General features: G+C 30.9%; 1 protein-coding gene across 1 annotated transcript in view; it reads left to right on the plus strand.

The window, feature by feature from the left end:
• The window catches only part of LOC118191584 (uncharacterized), a 45,671-nt gene extending 28,892 nt beyond the window's left edge, over positions 1-16,779 (plus strand). The window contains exons 3-6 of the mRNA XM_035362398.2: positions 1,300-1,515; positions 8,544-8,764; positions 10,862-11,168; positions 15,359-16,779. Coding sequence (XP_035218289.2) covers positions 1,300-1,515; positions 8,544-8,764; positions 10,862-11,168; positions 15,359-16,071 — 1,457 coding nt within the window. The 3' untranslated portion in view covers positions 16,072-16,779. The remainder of the gene's footprint in view (positions 1-1,299; positions 1,516-8,543; positions 8,765-10,861; positions 11,169-15,358) is intronic.
• The last annotated feature ends 552 nt before the right edge of the window (positions 16,780-17,331 follow it).

Consider the following 17,331-nt stretch of genomic DNA (forward strand, 5'->3'; position numbering starts at 1 on the left):
ATCAGCAAGTTTGAAAACATTATTTGTACTATATTCTTATGAAGAATATTTTATGTGAAAAAACTTTAGGAAAAATTTAAGCAGAAATAATCTGCTGCAGAAAATCACAAAGTTATCTGTAAAGTGAGGTACAAGTTGGTGCATGATCCTTTAGTTGGGGGGAGGGGAGTGACTTGGGTGAATGGATGTCAGGAGGGGGCAAGAGAAACATACTTGATGGATGGGGGAAGGACTCTGTCTCTCTCTCGCTCTCTCTCTCTCTTTTTTTTTTTTTTTTTTAATATAAAGGGTATTGTACACTTTCAACAATTTGATATTCCTTTGTTCACTTCTTTGTTAAAGCTGTAAGCTTATAAATCTTTGATAACATTTGAAATTTGCTCATTAAAGAGCGGCAATTATAAATTTGCCAACTGTGTCAACTGAGCTGTTGTGCTTTGGTAATCTTCACTCGTAAATTAAGGTAAATATTTTCCCTTATACTAAACTGCTTTGAAGACGAACAGTATCCGTCAACTGTAAAAATGTTAATACTAGATTAAATTTAATTATTATTTTTCAAGTAATAAAATGCTGTAAAATGTCAAATTTGGCTGGCTAGCTTTTATTTGTCTTCCATGTTACATTATTGTAGAAATCTTGCAACTAGAAAGTAGTTTAAGTCAATGTGTATACTGAGAGCAGTGCCAAGTTGCTCAGTGATACTGAGAATTCTGCAGATCTCTGGTGTTTTTTCAAATTAAAACATATTGCTGGGCACATGGGCTGAAAACTGTGAAAAAAGGCTTTATTGTGCATGTTTGTTGTGTTTTTAATTTAGTTAATTTGTTGCTATTTTGTGTAATTTCTGGTGTTTCGTTATAGACAATGTACGTGATTGTCATTGTTTCATTATAGATGTTTTTGTTTTTGATTATTTAATTTTTTTTTTCTGTTTCATTTTTCAGTGTTTTATTGTGGATGTTTCTTGTTTTTTTATTTTTTTTGCTGTTTTGTGTCATTTTAAGTATGTTACCATTTTGTAAAATGTCTTCTGTTTTTCACATGTGAGATTGGCTAAAAATTAGTCTCCAATGATTGCAACTTTATCAGAGCGCTCGGCGGATAATGCAGTAGTACTATGAAATTTTTATGTTATAACATCTGAAAACATATTTATTAAATTTCTTTTAAAATTATATATAATTTAAGGATTTAATAGATTGTTTTCATAATTTCCATATAAGTATAGAAATACATATAATGATTGATATGTTACCATATATGCTGTTTTTTAAATGCCTCTGTTTATTTTACTAGGTATTGAAGAGTGGCAGGCGGAATGCCTAACAATAGATCACAAACCAGAATCTCCTGCAGAGAAACAACGCATTCTTGATTCAGGCGGTCTTGTAATGAGCAAATCTGGTGTAGAGAGAGTGGTATGGAAAAGACCAAGGCCCGGCCATCAAGGACCAGTATTACGAAGCACTGATTTTGACAAAATACCTTTTCTGGCTGTTGCTCGTTCACTGGGTAATTTTGGCTGTCTATATTTATTCTGTTTGTTATACCCGGATATATTTCTAAATTGTAATGACTAAACATATATCTGTCATTTACATGTTATTTTAAAATATTAATGTAGTCTTGAATTATATATAGATCAGAATTTAATAATATGTAGTCAGAATTATATATTTGCTGTGTAGGGAAAAATCACCAGGCACAGACTGAAAAACAAACCATCTTATTTATTAAGATATACACTATCATTTTGCCTTTGGCTGTAATATTCAAGATTTCTCATAAATATGATCTAAATGTGTATTCTAGATTATTGCAGCCAAAGCATTATACCTGAACAATCTAATTTTTTTTAAGACGTTGTAAATAGAAAAGGATGACATTATATCCAGTAGAAAGAAAATAATATTTTATTTTAATCATTGAAAACATTTAAACTGATTAAAATGAAATAAAGTATAAATTTATTGGTTATAGTATATAGTAATGCCACAAAGTTGTGTTGCAGACTTTTTTTTAAATATCAGCACTATCCATTTTGGGCTTTTGCTATAAGTAAGGTCAGAATTGGTGGCTACTGTTTCCTCCTATGAAAGGATAGACAATTTACATCCATGCCTTTTCTGGGATTCGAACCCGGGCCCTTTAGTATCGCAGTTGGCTCCCTTAACCACTATATGCCCTCCAGTGGCTGAGAAGTAAAATTTATGAACACTGGTAGCTCGGTCTGAGGTTCGAATCCAGCAAACGGGCTGACTGCATGGCCTTTTTTATAGTTTTTCCCATGTGTAATGTGTATACGAGCCAGTTTCCTTTAGAAAGTCCTCTACAAAGGCATCCCTTCCCTTAGGTAGATAGCCCTCGAGGCATTGGCATAATTACAATCAGTCACCTTACCACTATACCATCTGGGCGGAATTATGTTCTATATTGGACTGATGAAAATTGGATAAGTCAGTAGTCTTAATTTTGTAACTATGAATGAATGACAGAACACATGAATTTAACTTAAATAGGACCAAAGGCTAAAACATTTGTTAAGGAAAAAAAAAAGAATGTTGTTTTTCTTGCATATTAGTATAAAATAATATTAAAATAAACATGCTACATAAAATGGAGTTATTTTGATACAGATGTTTTCTTCAACTTCAGCATAATCATCTAATGACTTAATGACTTTATCACACAGAATTTTTTTTATGATGTGCTAATAATTTATATCAAAGGTTCCCAGTCCTTTTCTTTCATCAATTCCTTTTAACCACTTCCCAGTTTTGTTCGGGCACTTGGAAATGGCACTTTTTTTGTTTTCTGGAGCAGCACTCAGGCAACATTTTTTTCTAGTCTAGTACACTGATTTGCCCAAATTTTTTGCTTGTTTAGTGTGTAATGTTTAACAGATGGCGCTAGTAATCCAGTAAAGTTAGAATTGCAAAACAACTGGTTTCAAGGTTAAGTTTTACTGAATTCTTTTGAGCAAGTAAAGGCGCAAAATTTCTTTTCACTAGCTCGGTGTTCCGGCTACTGCGAATACTATTTCTTTTAAATTTGGAGCTAAAATAAAAGAAAAAATTAATGATAATGAGCAGCTTATAACTGAAGATAACTCTGATATTGACTCAGGTTGGGAATCTGAAATTTCACAAAATGAATCTGGAAGTAATGACAATTTGTTGTCTGACATCACTAGTTATGAAGAAACAAAGTATAGATAATCTAATGCAAATTTGGAACTTTTGTGAATTTGATATTAATAATCCTTCTTTCTTGATATTAATAAATAATTCTTCTTTGGAATTGAACAGATATGTATTAACAATAAAACATTTTAAATTCTGACATTTATTTTTGTAAAGTGTTCTTTCTAGTTCGCTTACTTGTTCGAAAAAAGCCAACTTTAAGGGAAAATGTGCTTTTTACAATGAAAATAAAAATTAGCATAAATCAATAAATTCATCACTTGTAATACTTCTGACTGCTGATTTGGTTTATATAATGAATTTCTTCATAAAAATGTTTATCAAAAATATGCTTATTTTTTGTCATAATATGATGGAAAATAGAAACTGTTAAGTGGTTAAAAGAGACTGGTTTTCTTCGCCAATCCCCTTATATTTTTCTGTGTAATATAATTACTATATTTCCAGAAATATTGAGTATGATGTACATAATTTATGGTTTTATCTGCTGAAGTACATTTCAAACTAAATAAATTTTTAAAAAAACTTTCAAGAGTGGTCCAGTTTTTATTTCAAAAATTGTAAAACAAATTACATTTTTAGACAAAATTTATGTAAAAAATTATTTATTGGCCAAAAATAAATGTAACGAAGTACAAAAATTGCATTAAATGTTGACTTTTTTCACATATGCTAGTATGCATAATAAAACTAATTTTAGTAGATTGACAGTTCACATGCATTACATCTTGCAATTTCTGGATGCAAGTTAATATTTCTATTGCTGTCATATATTTTAAAACGAGGCAAAATAGGAGAGGTAATCGACAGTAGCTACATGACATTTGTGCGTATCATTACTAATAAGCCATATACAGTACAAAGTTCGAAATCCGGATATCCATTATCCGGAATGATCTAAAATCTGGACCTCAAAACCACCAACAAAATTTTTCTCGTAGGTTTTACCCATGCGCATAATAAAACATCTGGAGAATCCCAATTCTTAATTTCACTTTGACACTAAGTAAAATACTTTGTTATTGAAGAAACAATCATTTTAGCATAAATTTGTACAATCAGTAGTAATATGGCTTCGTTGCTGCATATTTGCTTGGCACGCATCTGAAACTGAAAGATTCCACATAGATACATCGTTGATCTGACACCAACCAGGCGAATCATTATTTATTATACTTTCCTTTCATTACTGTATGTTTATCAAAACATGACAACTTGAGTAATGACTCATGTAGCGATACCTAAAAAAAATTTTTATGTTAGTATTTGAATAATAAAGGAGTGTGGTAACCTTTTATGTTGACATTACGCTTGGCGATGATTAGATTTCAGTTGGTTGTGCTAAAAAATGTTGACAAGGAAAAATTTACCAAAAATTTCTTTTCATATGCTAAAAATAGATTTTGTTGATGATACTCATAGACCCAAAGATTACATTTAGATCATAAATACTTCATTATTTCATAAATCACGATTTCCTATTTTTAATTTTATAATTTCTACATGCCATCTTACTAGATTTAAACTGATGATCTATTATCCGGAAAAATTCCAAATCTGGAATCGCTGAAGTCCCGACGAGTCCGGATTTCGGACTTTGTACTGTATATATTATTTGAAACAGCACCACACAAGAATAATGAAGTTTCTAAACTTTTAAATGAAATAATATGTATTCAGAAAGAAATTGCTTCCTTGGTTTTTTGCAAACCTGTCACTTAAACTCATTCTACCTTGACACATCAATTTATAAAACCTATTTCCTTTGCTAGCCATATGGCCTAGTTAATAAGCAGTATTTAAGATACTGATCCAAAGTGCATGTACAGCCATGTAAACTTGCATTTATGTAGAATGAAGTTCTCTGTGAATACATTTTTAGCATGTAAGAGGTTCAAGTTGTGTTACTTATCAATGTATTTAATATCTATGCAGTATTGGTTAAAACGGATATCATACCTGATTTCAGAGCAGTGAAATCTCGTGAAACCAGTATACAATTAATTGGTAATACCAGAATAATGCCACTTTTGAAGATCTAAGTTTAAAGCCAAAATTTATACCTATGAGATTAAAAAATATGTAATGGATGAACACTATTTTCTGCAGTTTATCCGAAGATTTAAATGCAGAAAACATTTATGTTACCTATCTGTTACCAGTGTAGGAAGCCTTGAACAGCCAATGAACTGAGGTATTATCCAATGTATAAAGATGAACTACTGATCCTACATTTTAGAAAATCAGGTGGTGGAAGATAACAGAGCAAGGAAGTTGCTGAAGAATTGCAGACCTTCAAGAGATTTGTTGAAAAACATTTATCTCTGTCAGTGTATTATGTTATGAAACTTCATTGCATTTACTGCATATTCTTAAAAACTGCAACAATAATCATGTCAGTAGAGTTGTTCTAAGTTATATATCATTATGCTAAAAAATTTGTAACTTGGATTAACTTAGTTTCGTAACTATATGATAATATATATAGTAATTTTAAAATGGTGTGCAATTTTTATTCATCATATATGTGCTTTAATTTTCTTTAATCTATATGATTTATTTAATTGTGGCCATGACCAATAGACTTCACATGCTGCTATTTCTACAAATAGCATCACAAAACATGAACAAATGGCATCACAAAATATGAACAAATAAGGTATAATAGAAATAGTGCCTTTAAAACCGTCAGTTAAATCCTAAAGGCTTGCAGCTGAGTAAATTCTTTCACAGTCTGACATTTTCAAATTTGTCATGTGAAATAATGCACAAAAATAAAAACTTGCTTTTATACCTTAGGCAACTATACTTTTTAGTTTTACAGTAAAAGCATGACTATCTGGTATTCCATCTATATGGAAAACTCAAAGTAGCCTGAATATTTTAGAGAATTTTAGAAAAACAATTTTCTCCTGAAAAATTTTGTATATATACAGATTTGTAATGGCATTATAGAGCTCAAAATACACTGCTCAAAACAATTAAAGGATATTGCGGTTTTAGGTGGATCTTGTGGCTCGGAAACTTTTTAGCTGATTAATGCATGGTCGACAGACGTAGTAGGTTATAAGAGAATAAATTACACATGTTTGGCAGAAAAAAATGCATTTTGCGCATTTTTGTGTACAAAAGGAAAAAACACAATTTGTGCGTATGAGAAAAAAAGAATAAGAAAAGGTGTTTTCTTCAAAGGAAATAATTTTCAGTAGAGGGTATGGTTTCCTCGGACAGCCAGCAACGTTGAACACCTTTGAGGCATGGAGTCAATGAGGCTATTAATCACGAGTTGGGGTATTCTGTCCCACTCTTCCAGAAGAGCTCTTTCCAGTTCTTGGAGAGTTTGTAGGGGCGGTTGGCGGCCAGCAACTCGTCTTCCTAGAGCGTCCCAAACGTGTTCTATTGGATTCATGTCTGGAGAACACGCTGGCCATTCCATTCGTACGATTCCTTCCTCAAAAAGAAAATCCTCCACCAGGTTAGCACGATGTGGCCTGCAGTTATTGTCCATTAAAATGAAGTCATCTCCGATTGCTGCAGCGTAAGGGACTACAATAGGTCTGAGGATCTCATCCCTATATCAGCGACCAGTCAGAGGTCCATCTCGAATGATGTAGAGGACTGTGCGCCTGTCAATGGATACCCATACACCAAAACTCCCCCACTGCCAAATCTGACACTTTCGTGCATGAACGCAGGATTATTCCTACTGCCACGGTCTCTCCAAATGAAAATACGCCTATTATCAGGATGAACAGAAAAACGAGACTCTTCAGAAAAAAGAACATTGCTCCATTCATTTCTTCTCTAGTTCACATGCTCTGTTGCCCACTCCCTGCGGTCGCGACAATGCCTTGATGTTAGTCTAACACGTACCATCGGTTGGTGAGCATACAGACCTACATACACCATGGAGCCGGTTTCAGACGGTCTGAGTTGAAACTGTGGTGCCAGTAACCGAGCGAAGGTGTTATTGGAGAAGAGTAGCATTCATATTTCGGTGTCTCCGAGCCGTTAACACTAAATAAAGATCTTTATTGGGCGTTGTTGCCCGTCTACGACCTTACCCTGGTCTTCGGCCTGCACTTCCAGTTTCCGAAAAACGGTTCCAGATCTTGGAAATCATACTTTGTGACACTCCGATGGCTTGCGCTACTTCGGCTTGAGTTTGGCCTCCTTCTAACTTACGAACAACTCTCCAAGCTTCTGAATTGGTTAAATGACTTCACTGAGACATTGTACTCATCGAAACAAAGCAGTCACTGAATGCCGATCATCTTTGTCTTCATTGTCTTTTATTCAGTTGAAAGTCAAATTTCATTCTCTGCCGCTGAAGCGACGTTTTTAACGTTGAACTCAAAATTAGCATACTCCACAGTTTGAAAATCAGAAAAATTTGCATTTGTGATTCTCTTCCATTTTTTGCAAAAAAAAAAAAAAAAAAAAAAAAAAAATTCGCTTATATCTTTATTTTATATAAAACTTACAATATCCTTTAATTGTTTTGAGCAGTTTACTATTAACACATTATTGCCAAACAGTGTGATTTAGTGCCAGTAATGGATAAACACAGTGTTACAATGCAATCATAAGAAGTTCGTTTTGGGTTAATGTAAATTCGATTAAATTTGCATAAGCCAGTTTAATTTAGAGGTTGTTGTAAATTCTGTTTTTTTTTTTCCCTCATTTTGGAAAAGAAAAAAATGGTTAATGTTTAGAACTGTGTGAAGCGAGTTACAAGGTCTGAACATAAAAAAGCCATGATATACAACTTTGAAAATGGAGAAACATTGGCAGTGTAAAACTGAATTTTGTATCTCTTTATTGTCTAATTAAATAATTTTATTAATTTAAATGTACACTGGAATAATTGGTGGCATCTCCGCCAACTTTGATGTTTGGCGGGATTTCAGAATAATCAAAATATGCCACCTTTTGTGACTGAAATTTTTCTCCCCTTCAAAATCTTGTATAATTTTCAATTAGGCTTTTGATATTTAAGTTGGTTACAAATAAAATGACTGTTTGTGTAATTTTAGAACTTAAATTTATCTCACTGATTTGGCTTTTATAACGTGAATTCCATTTTTTATATGCTGAGCTATGTGGAATTTTCACATATCCAGAATTTGGCATTTCCTGCATAGTTGAGCTTTTGCTGTACTATGCCTCATATCAGTATATTTTGATTTTTAGGAGGTATTTGCTGATTTTTGTTAACATATAATATACTTGTAGTAATTGTATTTTTTGTTGCATGGCATTGATAGGATTTTTTCTCTTTTGCATTTCTTTGAGAATGTAATTTTGATATATATATATATATATTTTAACTTTCAGGTGATTTGTGGAGTTTTGATTACTTCCAGCAAGAATTTGTTGTAAGCCCTGAGCCGGATCTTGGTGTCATGACTTTAGACGTAAAGAAAGATATTTGTCTTATATTGGCATCAGATGGTCTGTGGAATATTATGTCTCCACAAGATGCTGTTAATTTAGTACAAGATGTTGAAAATGAAAATAAGAAACTCATTGCCAAATATGGAGTTTCAGAAAATCTCGTAAGTTAGTTTGTTTAAATTTCTGGTACTTGTTCATTAGCTCATGTCTTTTGAATGCATTGTCAACAGCATCAGCTACAACTCTAGTTCTAAGCATTCAGAAAGGCTAAAAGTGGTTTTTAATTCTTTTACAAATGTGAGATTTTTATTTTGTTTTTATGTTATTTTTCTTTGGTGTGGAGGAAAGCTTAAGGAGGGGTAGGATTGCTTCTTTTATTTTACTTTTTTCCCCCGAGATTGATGTTAGTATGCATTAACATCTTCGCTGTAACATCAAGAAAATGAAATTCTCCTGTGTGTCTCTGACCTTGGAGCATTGTACATCACTCTGTGCTGAGCACAGAGTAATGCTAATTGCAATTAAGCATGACTTGTAAAAATAATTTCTATAAAATCTGCTTTTTGTTGATATGTTTGGATTTCTGCATGTGTTATTTCTTATAATTTAAAAAAAAAAAAAAAAAAAAAAAAAAATTGTAATGCTTATGATTCAAATAAAAATTCAAAATAAATTCTAGTGCATCATTTATAATAATAATGTTATTTTCATATTTAAATTAATCCCCTGCAATAATGAAGTAGACAATTTAAGAATTTAAATATTAGTGCCTATTACATCTATTTGCATATTTACATACACAATTTTAAACCAGTTGCAGTGCATAAAATGTTTTTAAATGCGCATTGTTAGTATTGTGCATTTTATGTTTGTAAATAAAATCATAAATAATATGTCAACAAGGTTAATATTAAAGAGATATTCCATTTAATAAGGTTTTGCAGTATTCTGACATATAATTTAAGTGTATTTAAAGTTTGAAAGGAAATGTTCTATTTTAGTTTATCTAACATGATAACAATGGGCCACCATTGACACTTTGTTTTGATACAATGGGCCCATGTAGGGAAATTGAAGTGTATCATATGATGTGTTGACAATGACGAGGTTAATGGAATGCATGTGGGAATAAACATAATGGAGGACTAAGTGGCAAAGTAGTATAGCTTGTCTTCTTATTTATCGGACTTCAAACCAAGGTACTGTCAAGCTGCAGAAAGTAATCTGTTTGATGACATTTTGATTGGAGCTGCCATACAATACTGCTTGCTGAAAATTAAAAAAAAATTGGAGGGGGGAAGGCTGGGTGGGATTTTATTGTCAAATGGGGCAATAGATTATTTACAATGTATTAACCAACAAGTATCAAGTTTCTTTTTGTTGTTGAGAAAAGTTGTGTTGAATATTTCCCCTTAATATTATTGGATAATTTTCTTTTATGTTAATAATATGGCAGAGCCTGCTAGATAACCAAATCTCTCTTGTTTTTTAATTTATAGCTTTGCTAGGGAAAATGTTTCCCAGCAAGAAATGAAATTTATTGAATGAAGGAAACTTAAATTGTGCAAATTCTATTCCTCTACCTCTAGTATTTTCAGGATAATTTTCCTTAGATTTTATTTCATGTGAACTGTCTTTGTGTTTTTATTACATTTTATTGATCTTTTTATTAAATTTCATTTTATCTAATCTGTCTTAGACTGCTGTAGACATTTGTAGATTTTTATATGAAGATTTAACTAATGATTAATCAGTTAACAATTGTAAATATTTTGCCACATTTATATGATGCATTCTTAATTTTATCCAGATAAATATTATTACCTTAATTATTAAATTTATTTTCATCACATTCAAAAGTGCTTTGATAAATAAAAGCTTTTTTTTTCCCCCATTTGGGATTTTCTTGGTACAGAAGTATAAAAAAATTACAAAATTAGCCGAAGAGCATAAAATATAGCATATCTACCTATTAAGTGTTAACATATTTTACATCAGAATTGCACAACAAATAATTCAGTAACCTGAATCCTGCAATATAAAGTTTAGAGCTCTTTTTGTATGTATATTGAAGTATTACTAATCAAAATAGATTTTGGTTTTATAAAAAAGTGTGTTTTGTTGGAGTACCTTAATTTTTAATAATCAGAATGAATATTGGTATGTTTCATATAATGGAGTGAAAGTTATTACAAATATAAATAATAAAGTTGTTACAAAATATTTCTGTATTAAACTGCTATGTAAAACTTTTTCAGCATCTGACACTTTGCAACCCATCGAAGGTACTTGTGGATTGTGCGCTGGAAAGATGGAATCAGTTGAGAACGAGAGCAGACAATACAAGTGTTGTGACTGTTATGTTGGATCTTAATAATTCAGCTGAAACTGAAGTGCTTAAAGAACAGCTTGTTCTGAAAATGAATTATCCTCACACTTTGCAAGTATGGGATGTTGGAAAGCGTCCTAAGAACTGCTGCATGTTCTCAAAAACAAATGATTCTGAACATTCGAAAGATTTACAAAGTGATACAATGGATGACAAGATAGTGGGAAATAAAATGGGTGAGATTTAAAGCATTAGTAAACATTTTAATCTTCCCCACTTTTATTATTTCTAAATATGAAAATTATAGGGATTAATCAATTTCTGTATACATCTTGTATCAATTAATTTAGAAATATGATTTCATAATTTAGGTAATTAAAACTCATAGACAGATACTTAGAAGGAATTGAATTTAAATTCCTATTAAATGCCCCCTTTTTTTTAACTCCAAAAGTGCTATTAGTCTCAAAACACAATTTTGTGTTGTTTCACTTTTTTATCTTTAATATTGAATGTGTCTCTTATATATTAACTAACTAAAATATTTAAAAAGCAAGAGATGCAGTTCTTTAGAATATTATTTTTTGATATTTCAATCAGACCGAAATGAAAATATGATATTTTTCATTTAAAACATTAAATATTTTTATTCAATGCCTTTCTATATTTTGTCACTTCAAATACACAGAAAATATAGATCATATTATAGACCATATTAGACACAGAAGATATAGATCATATTTCAAGTATACAGAAGATATAAACTATATTTAAAGTATATAGAAGATGTAGATCATGTAGTGGCATGTGTGTTGCTGCAGGTATAACCACGATATCTTGGCTGCATTCCATTACCATTTTTATTAAGGTTAGAAAATGTATGTACTTCAATGCACGTTCACTAATAGCAAAATAAAATCGAATGTAAATCGCTCAACGTAAGCATTTTTCAGGTAATAAATTCCCGTTGGCAATAAGCAGAAAAGTTGTAGAACAGATATGCTGGCATCACGAGGCAGAAGAGAGATGAGTTCATGCTTCACTGATGGCACCCAGGAACAGAGTGTAGAACCAGTCCAAAACTCCCTTCTGAACAAGAGGGAGAAAGCTGGTAGTGCCCTCTCTTGGGTCAGTGGACAAAAAAAAAAAAAAAAAAAAAAAAAAAAAAAAAAAAAAAAAACCCATATAATTTGATACTTCTCATTAAAAACATTAAATATTTTTATAGTACGTTGTTCTATATTTTTTCACTTTTCAGATACACAGAAGCTATAGGCCCTATTAAACTTTAAAACAAACCATTCTGTTCTGATGAAATAATAATTTGTTTCATTGAACTTTGAGTAAGAAATGCATTTGGATGGTTTTATTTATTTATTTTTCCAGCTTGCCCATGTTGATCCTAAGTTTAATTTTATAATTGGGAATCCTGATATTAAAATGTGAGGTAATTATACTTAATTTTATTTCAAATTTAATTTTCCTTTGGCATCATTAACTATCTTCCTGATAAAACGGGAGTTGCTGATCTTTTAACGCAAATCATAAATCTCCAAATTTTTAAGTTTATATGCATTTACATCATCTCTTTCAAATGTAGTTCTAAAAATAATTATTAAGTTTCGAAGGAAAAGGAAATAAAAACATTTAGATTACAAACTCTTTAAATAAAAACATTATGCCAATGGCACTGTTACCTCTAATTGGAACTAAAATTCAGTGATTCACTATAATTTTTCTGATAATTGTTAAATTAAATCAATTCATCACTGAAATTTATAAAACAATTTTTGAAGGCTTATGTTTAATTGATAAGTAAGGCATTATGCTTTAAACCTAAAAATGGTACTCGTACATTACCAATTTAGCTGTGCTTGTTAATTTTATTTTTATAATGTTTGCACTTTGACAAATAAGTTTCTCTTCTTCAAGTTTTGAGCAATGTAAAATTTTAAAAAAATTACAGAATGTAATGTAGTTAATCAGTAAATATAATTTAGAATAATGAATTAAATATTAAATGTATGTGTTTTGCATAATCAAGTGTTAGTTAGTTTGAATGCATTATAAAATCATGAATTTAAAACTAAATTCAAGTTAGACTTTTGTGTCACTGCTTTTGGTGTTTCAAATTTTGAGGTTGGCAACTATGGTATCATAAATTTAAAATATTTCCTCATCAACAGAAAAGTAATTATTTTTCAAGAATAAATTTTGATGAAATATATATCTTATCTTTTGAGTATCTCTAATGTATTAAGGAAACAATTCCATTTCTGAATATTTAGTTTAATATTATTCAGCGAAACCTACAATGACACAAAAGCATAGCACAAATGTTTTTTCCCAGAAAATAGTTTTAATGAAATAGTGTACTTGTTCTTTAATTTCAAACATACTTAACAAATGAGGTGCTTGTTATAGTGATACTGAATTTTCAGTTTTGAATTTACATTACTGAGTAATAGACAGTATTTCTTTTAAATGAAAAAGTAGGCTTCTTTTGATGCTTATTTTTTACCTAACAACCAGTAAATAGTACATTAATGGACACTGAAATTTTGCATAAAACCTGTTCATTTTGATTACTTTTTTTATCTTTGGCATAACTAAAGCAAGCATATTACATGTAAATTATCTCAACAATATTCATATGCAATATGTAGTATATTATAAAAATAATATATATTTAATATGTATTAAATTTATATATTTGCTATAATATAAATTATTGTATTAAATAAAGGTTTCTGTTATTTTTGCTGTATTTGTGTGAAACTCTTTCCACCCCCTTTTCGTTTTATGATTTCAGCGATTTTGTAAATATTTGCCAGAGCCTTTTGTTGTAATGTGAGCTTACAAATCTATGACGGATGTTTACCTTCCCACACCAGAATTTAAAGAATTCTGTCTTGAGGAGATTCCATGTAGTGTGTTTTGTATAATGCATGCATTTCCTTTATTAAGTATTAATGCTGCAGGCATGTCTTCCATAATTTTCTTTAGGTTTTTACCTTGTGTGTAATCTGTGCAGACCATTTTGAGTTGCTTGAATTTCAATTATATTGAAAATTTGTCCATTAATTCTTGAGCAAAATAAATTTTTCATCTGAAATGTAAACCAAGACTTCTCTCTCTCTCTCTCAAATGATAATATGCAGTTTTGCAAAGTATAGGCAGGGGTGATAAGGTTCAGATTTTTGTACTTTCTTAAATCCAGAATTTCTGGGTTTGTGAAATGTTCACGTCATTTTTCTCATTTTTAGATAAAATATATCAGTTTGAGGTTATATAAACTCTTAGACTATGTAAACGCTAAACTCTAGATATCTGTCAACACTTGTACAGAAACAGAAAAAAAATAATACTATAAACTTTTTGGTTGAGAGAAGATGGAAAACAGAAATACCCATGTACAAAACTGGCTACTGGAAATACTCATGTACAAAACTGGCTAAATCTGTTTGCTGTTTGAAAATTTATTTTATCATATGGGTGATCTGATGGAATACTGAACATGCTTCAGCACTGATAGTCTGGCTGAAGAGACTATAAATTATTATTTTTTCTCGTTACCAAAAAATACATATGAAGTTTTTGAGACTGAAAAATCCCTCTAAAGGGGGTGTTGGTAAAAATTTTAGGGATAATAATTTAACTGGACAACTTCAAAAATTCTCTACATTCCATTCCATTCTGTTCTGTCTAGCAGTTCATCTCAGACACCTGCTGATATGCATTCATGCATATTTCAAACTCTAATCTAATACATAACAGTTTAAGTGAAAAGATACTGTTAGCATTAAAAGGTCTTGCTGAACCTTAAACTGTTAGCAAAGAAAAATATAAATGCCCTCCGAAAAGAAAAACAAATTTACACTGTGAAATTATTTGCAAAAATGGTGAGAAATCGAACAAAAAAAAAAAAAAAAAGGTAACTGAAATGATATTATAAAATTAAATTATTTTTACTAAGTTGTAAAAAATTATATCAGTTGCTTTGCCAATGAAATTGAAAATATGTGTATAATATTAATATTGTGAATTATTTAAGGGTGTTTACATTTTTACTCCGTCAATTTTCAGTATGGGGTCGCAGTTGCCTCTGGTATAACCTTTCTTTGCATATTTTGTCTATATGACAACTCTTATGAGTACTAAGTATTGAAACTGTGGGCCATTTTTCAATTTCTGCTTTTTCCTAGCAAGCTACTACTTTTATTTTTTTTTCTAGACGTCAACACTAAAATTGATTGTTGTTCTAATAATTTTTTTTGCCATTTTATCACACGCTCTAATTTAAAAATAGTGTTATAGTGGCACCATTTAAGAAATAACAAACTAAAAACTGTTAATCCTACTACATGAATATTAAATTTTTTTTATTCTGTACTCCATTTTTAAAACATTTATTGTATCTTTATAGGCTATCTTCAGTTATCTTCAAAATTGTTTGATGGTGAAGGTTGTAGCAGTCATACAGAAAGTGATAGACATACAAGTAGTCCATTGCAGTCATGTTCTAATCTTTTACCAGAATATTTTGCACCAAAAACATCCAAAAAGACGGAAATGGAAGGTATTGAAAACAGTCCATGTCCTTTTCCTCGGTGGAGTAAAAGTGCGTCTGGGCGTACGAGTCTGTCCAAACTGGCTACATGGAGCAAGGTCGTCAGCCATCGCCGCATGAGTGATCCCTTTCCTAACCGAAATTATGAATTAGGTCATTCTTCTACTGATGATATGTATTCATTATCAGATGATGAAAACAATCAGTTCAATGATGCAGAGAACTGCAACAGCTTGCTTTTCCGTGAAGGAAAAATGATCGACTTCTGTGAAGAATTTAATGATGAAAATGCAGTCTGCACCAGCAACGACTGCCTGAAACAGTACGATGGTTCGAAAAACTCGACCACCGATGAAAAGATGTACAAGACTGCTTTAGATAATTTATGTAATCTAAAACAAGCCATCAAAAGAAAATATCCCGGCACAGAAATCTCTCAGTCGTACATCAGTGGTGGTTCTCAAAGTACTGACAAAGGAGAAGGAGTTAGTTCACATAAACGTAAACCTAGTTTGATTAATATTGACAGACTCTCTGGGTCCAGCACATTATCAGATGTACAAAGCTAAGAGAATGCACATTTAATAATAATTAGACATTTAAAGTGCATAACGTTTCTCGACTAGAATATTAGTTGGAAAAATGACTGTGATATGGAATCTTTGAATGTACTTGTTTAGTAAAATTATCGAGACTTCTTTTATTACTATGTATATTATATGTACTCTAGTCATGTACATGTTAATATATATGCATATATTGAATTTGTAATTCCATTCTCATCATACATTATAAAGTTGTAATATATATCTTACATGTTATTTATTGATACATATATTGTTCCTTGGATCTTTTGTCTTGCCTTATGTTTTAAATTTGTTACATGACTTTTAACTGTAAGCAAGATAAGGTCCTGTTTCTTTAATATATAGTTATAATTTATTGCAAGATATTTTGCATAATTTCTAATAATTTATTGTTAAATTGCAGACTGCCATTTTGTTTTTGTATATATATATATATATGACTGGGTTTCCTAATAGTTTAATATTTAGATTATTGGTGTTTTTAATAAAATTATTTCACCAATGTCTAGTATTAATTTATTTGCACAGTTTCTGGAATTAAATATAATTTTTTAAAAAATTCTCTGAGTGAACTGACGTTGACTAATGAGCAGAACTTAACTTTGCTTTGGACCTTTTCGTCATTTTTGGTGTGTGATAGCAGCAAAAATTAAAACAGTACTTATCACACACTTAGGCAAAACTTTTATTATTGGTCAAAAGGAACATGTTTCTGTATTAACACCTCTTGTCCATCGTTTCTATTTGGTACACTAAAGTAAATACTTGCATTATCAGTATTACTATCACTGGTAAAAATCATGCATTTCAGCCTATGAACTGTTTACAGCACTGGATATTTCCAACTTGAAATATTTTTTAATGATTGTTTCAGGCTTGACACTTTTCCCAGTCTGCCAGAATTTACACACATATGCACTACATTCTTCAGACGTTTGATTTTTCTTTTTGGTGTAAGGTCATGGTTTCATATGGTCATCAAACCATTACAGAGTTTAAGAATGACCTTTAAAAGGAGCATTCAACCTCAAGAGCTGGAGTATGAAAGTTAGGCCTCAAGGAACTTATTTCTAATTATTCATGTGCATAAATCACATCCTCAATTTTCAACTGCCTTTTTTTTTTTTTTTCCATGTGGCTTATACATGACAGAATACACCATATACAGAGTTCGTACAGTCCTTAAAAGTCCTTAGGTTTTTTTTAAGAATCGATTTTTAGTCTTTAAGTCATTAATTTTAA

This window comes from Stegodyphus dumicola, chromosome 1 (genome assembly GCF_044657685.1).
Source record: "Stegodyphus dumicola isolate Sdum_Otavi_A_Nest chromosome 1, ASM4465768v1".
Taxonomy (NCBI): Eukaryota; Metazoa; Arthropoda; class Arachnida; order Araneae; family Eresidae; genus Stegodyphus; species Stegodyphus dumicola.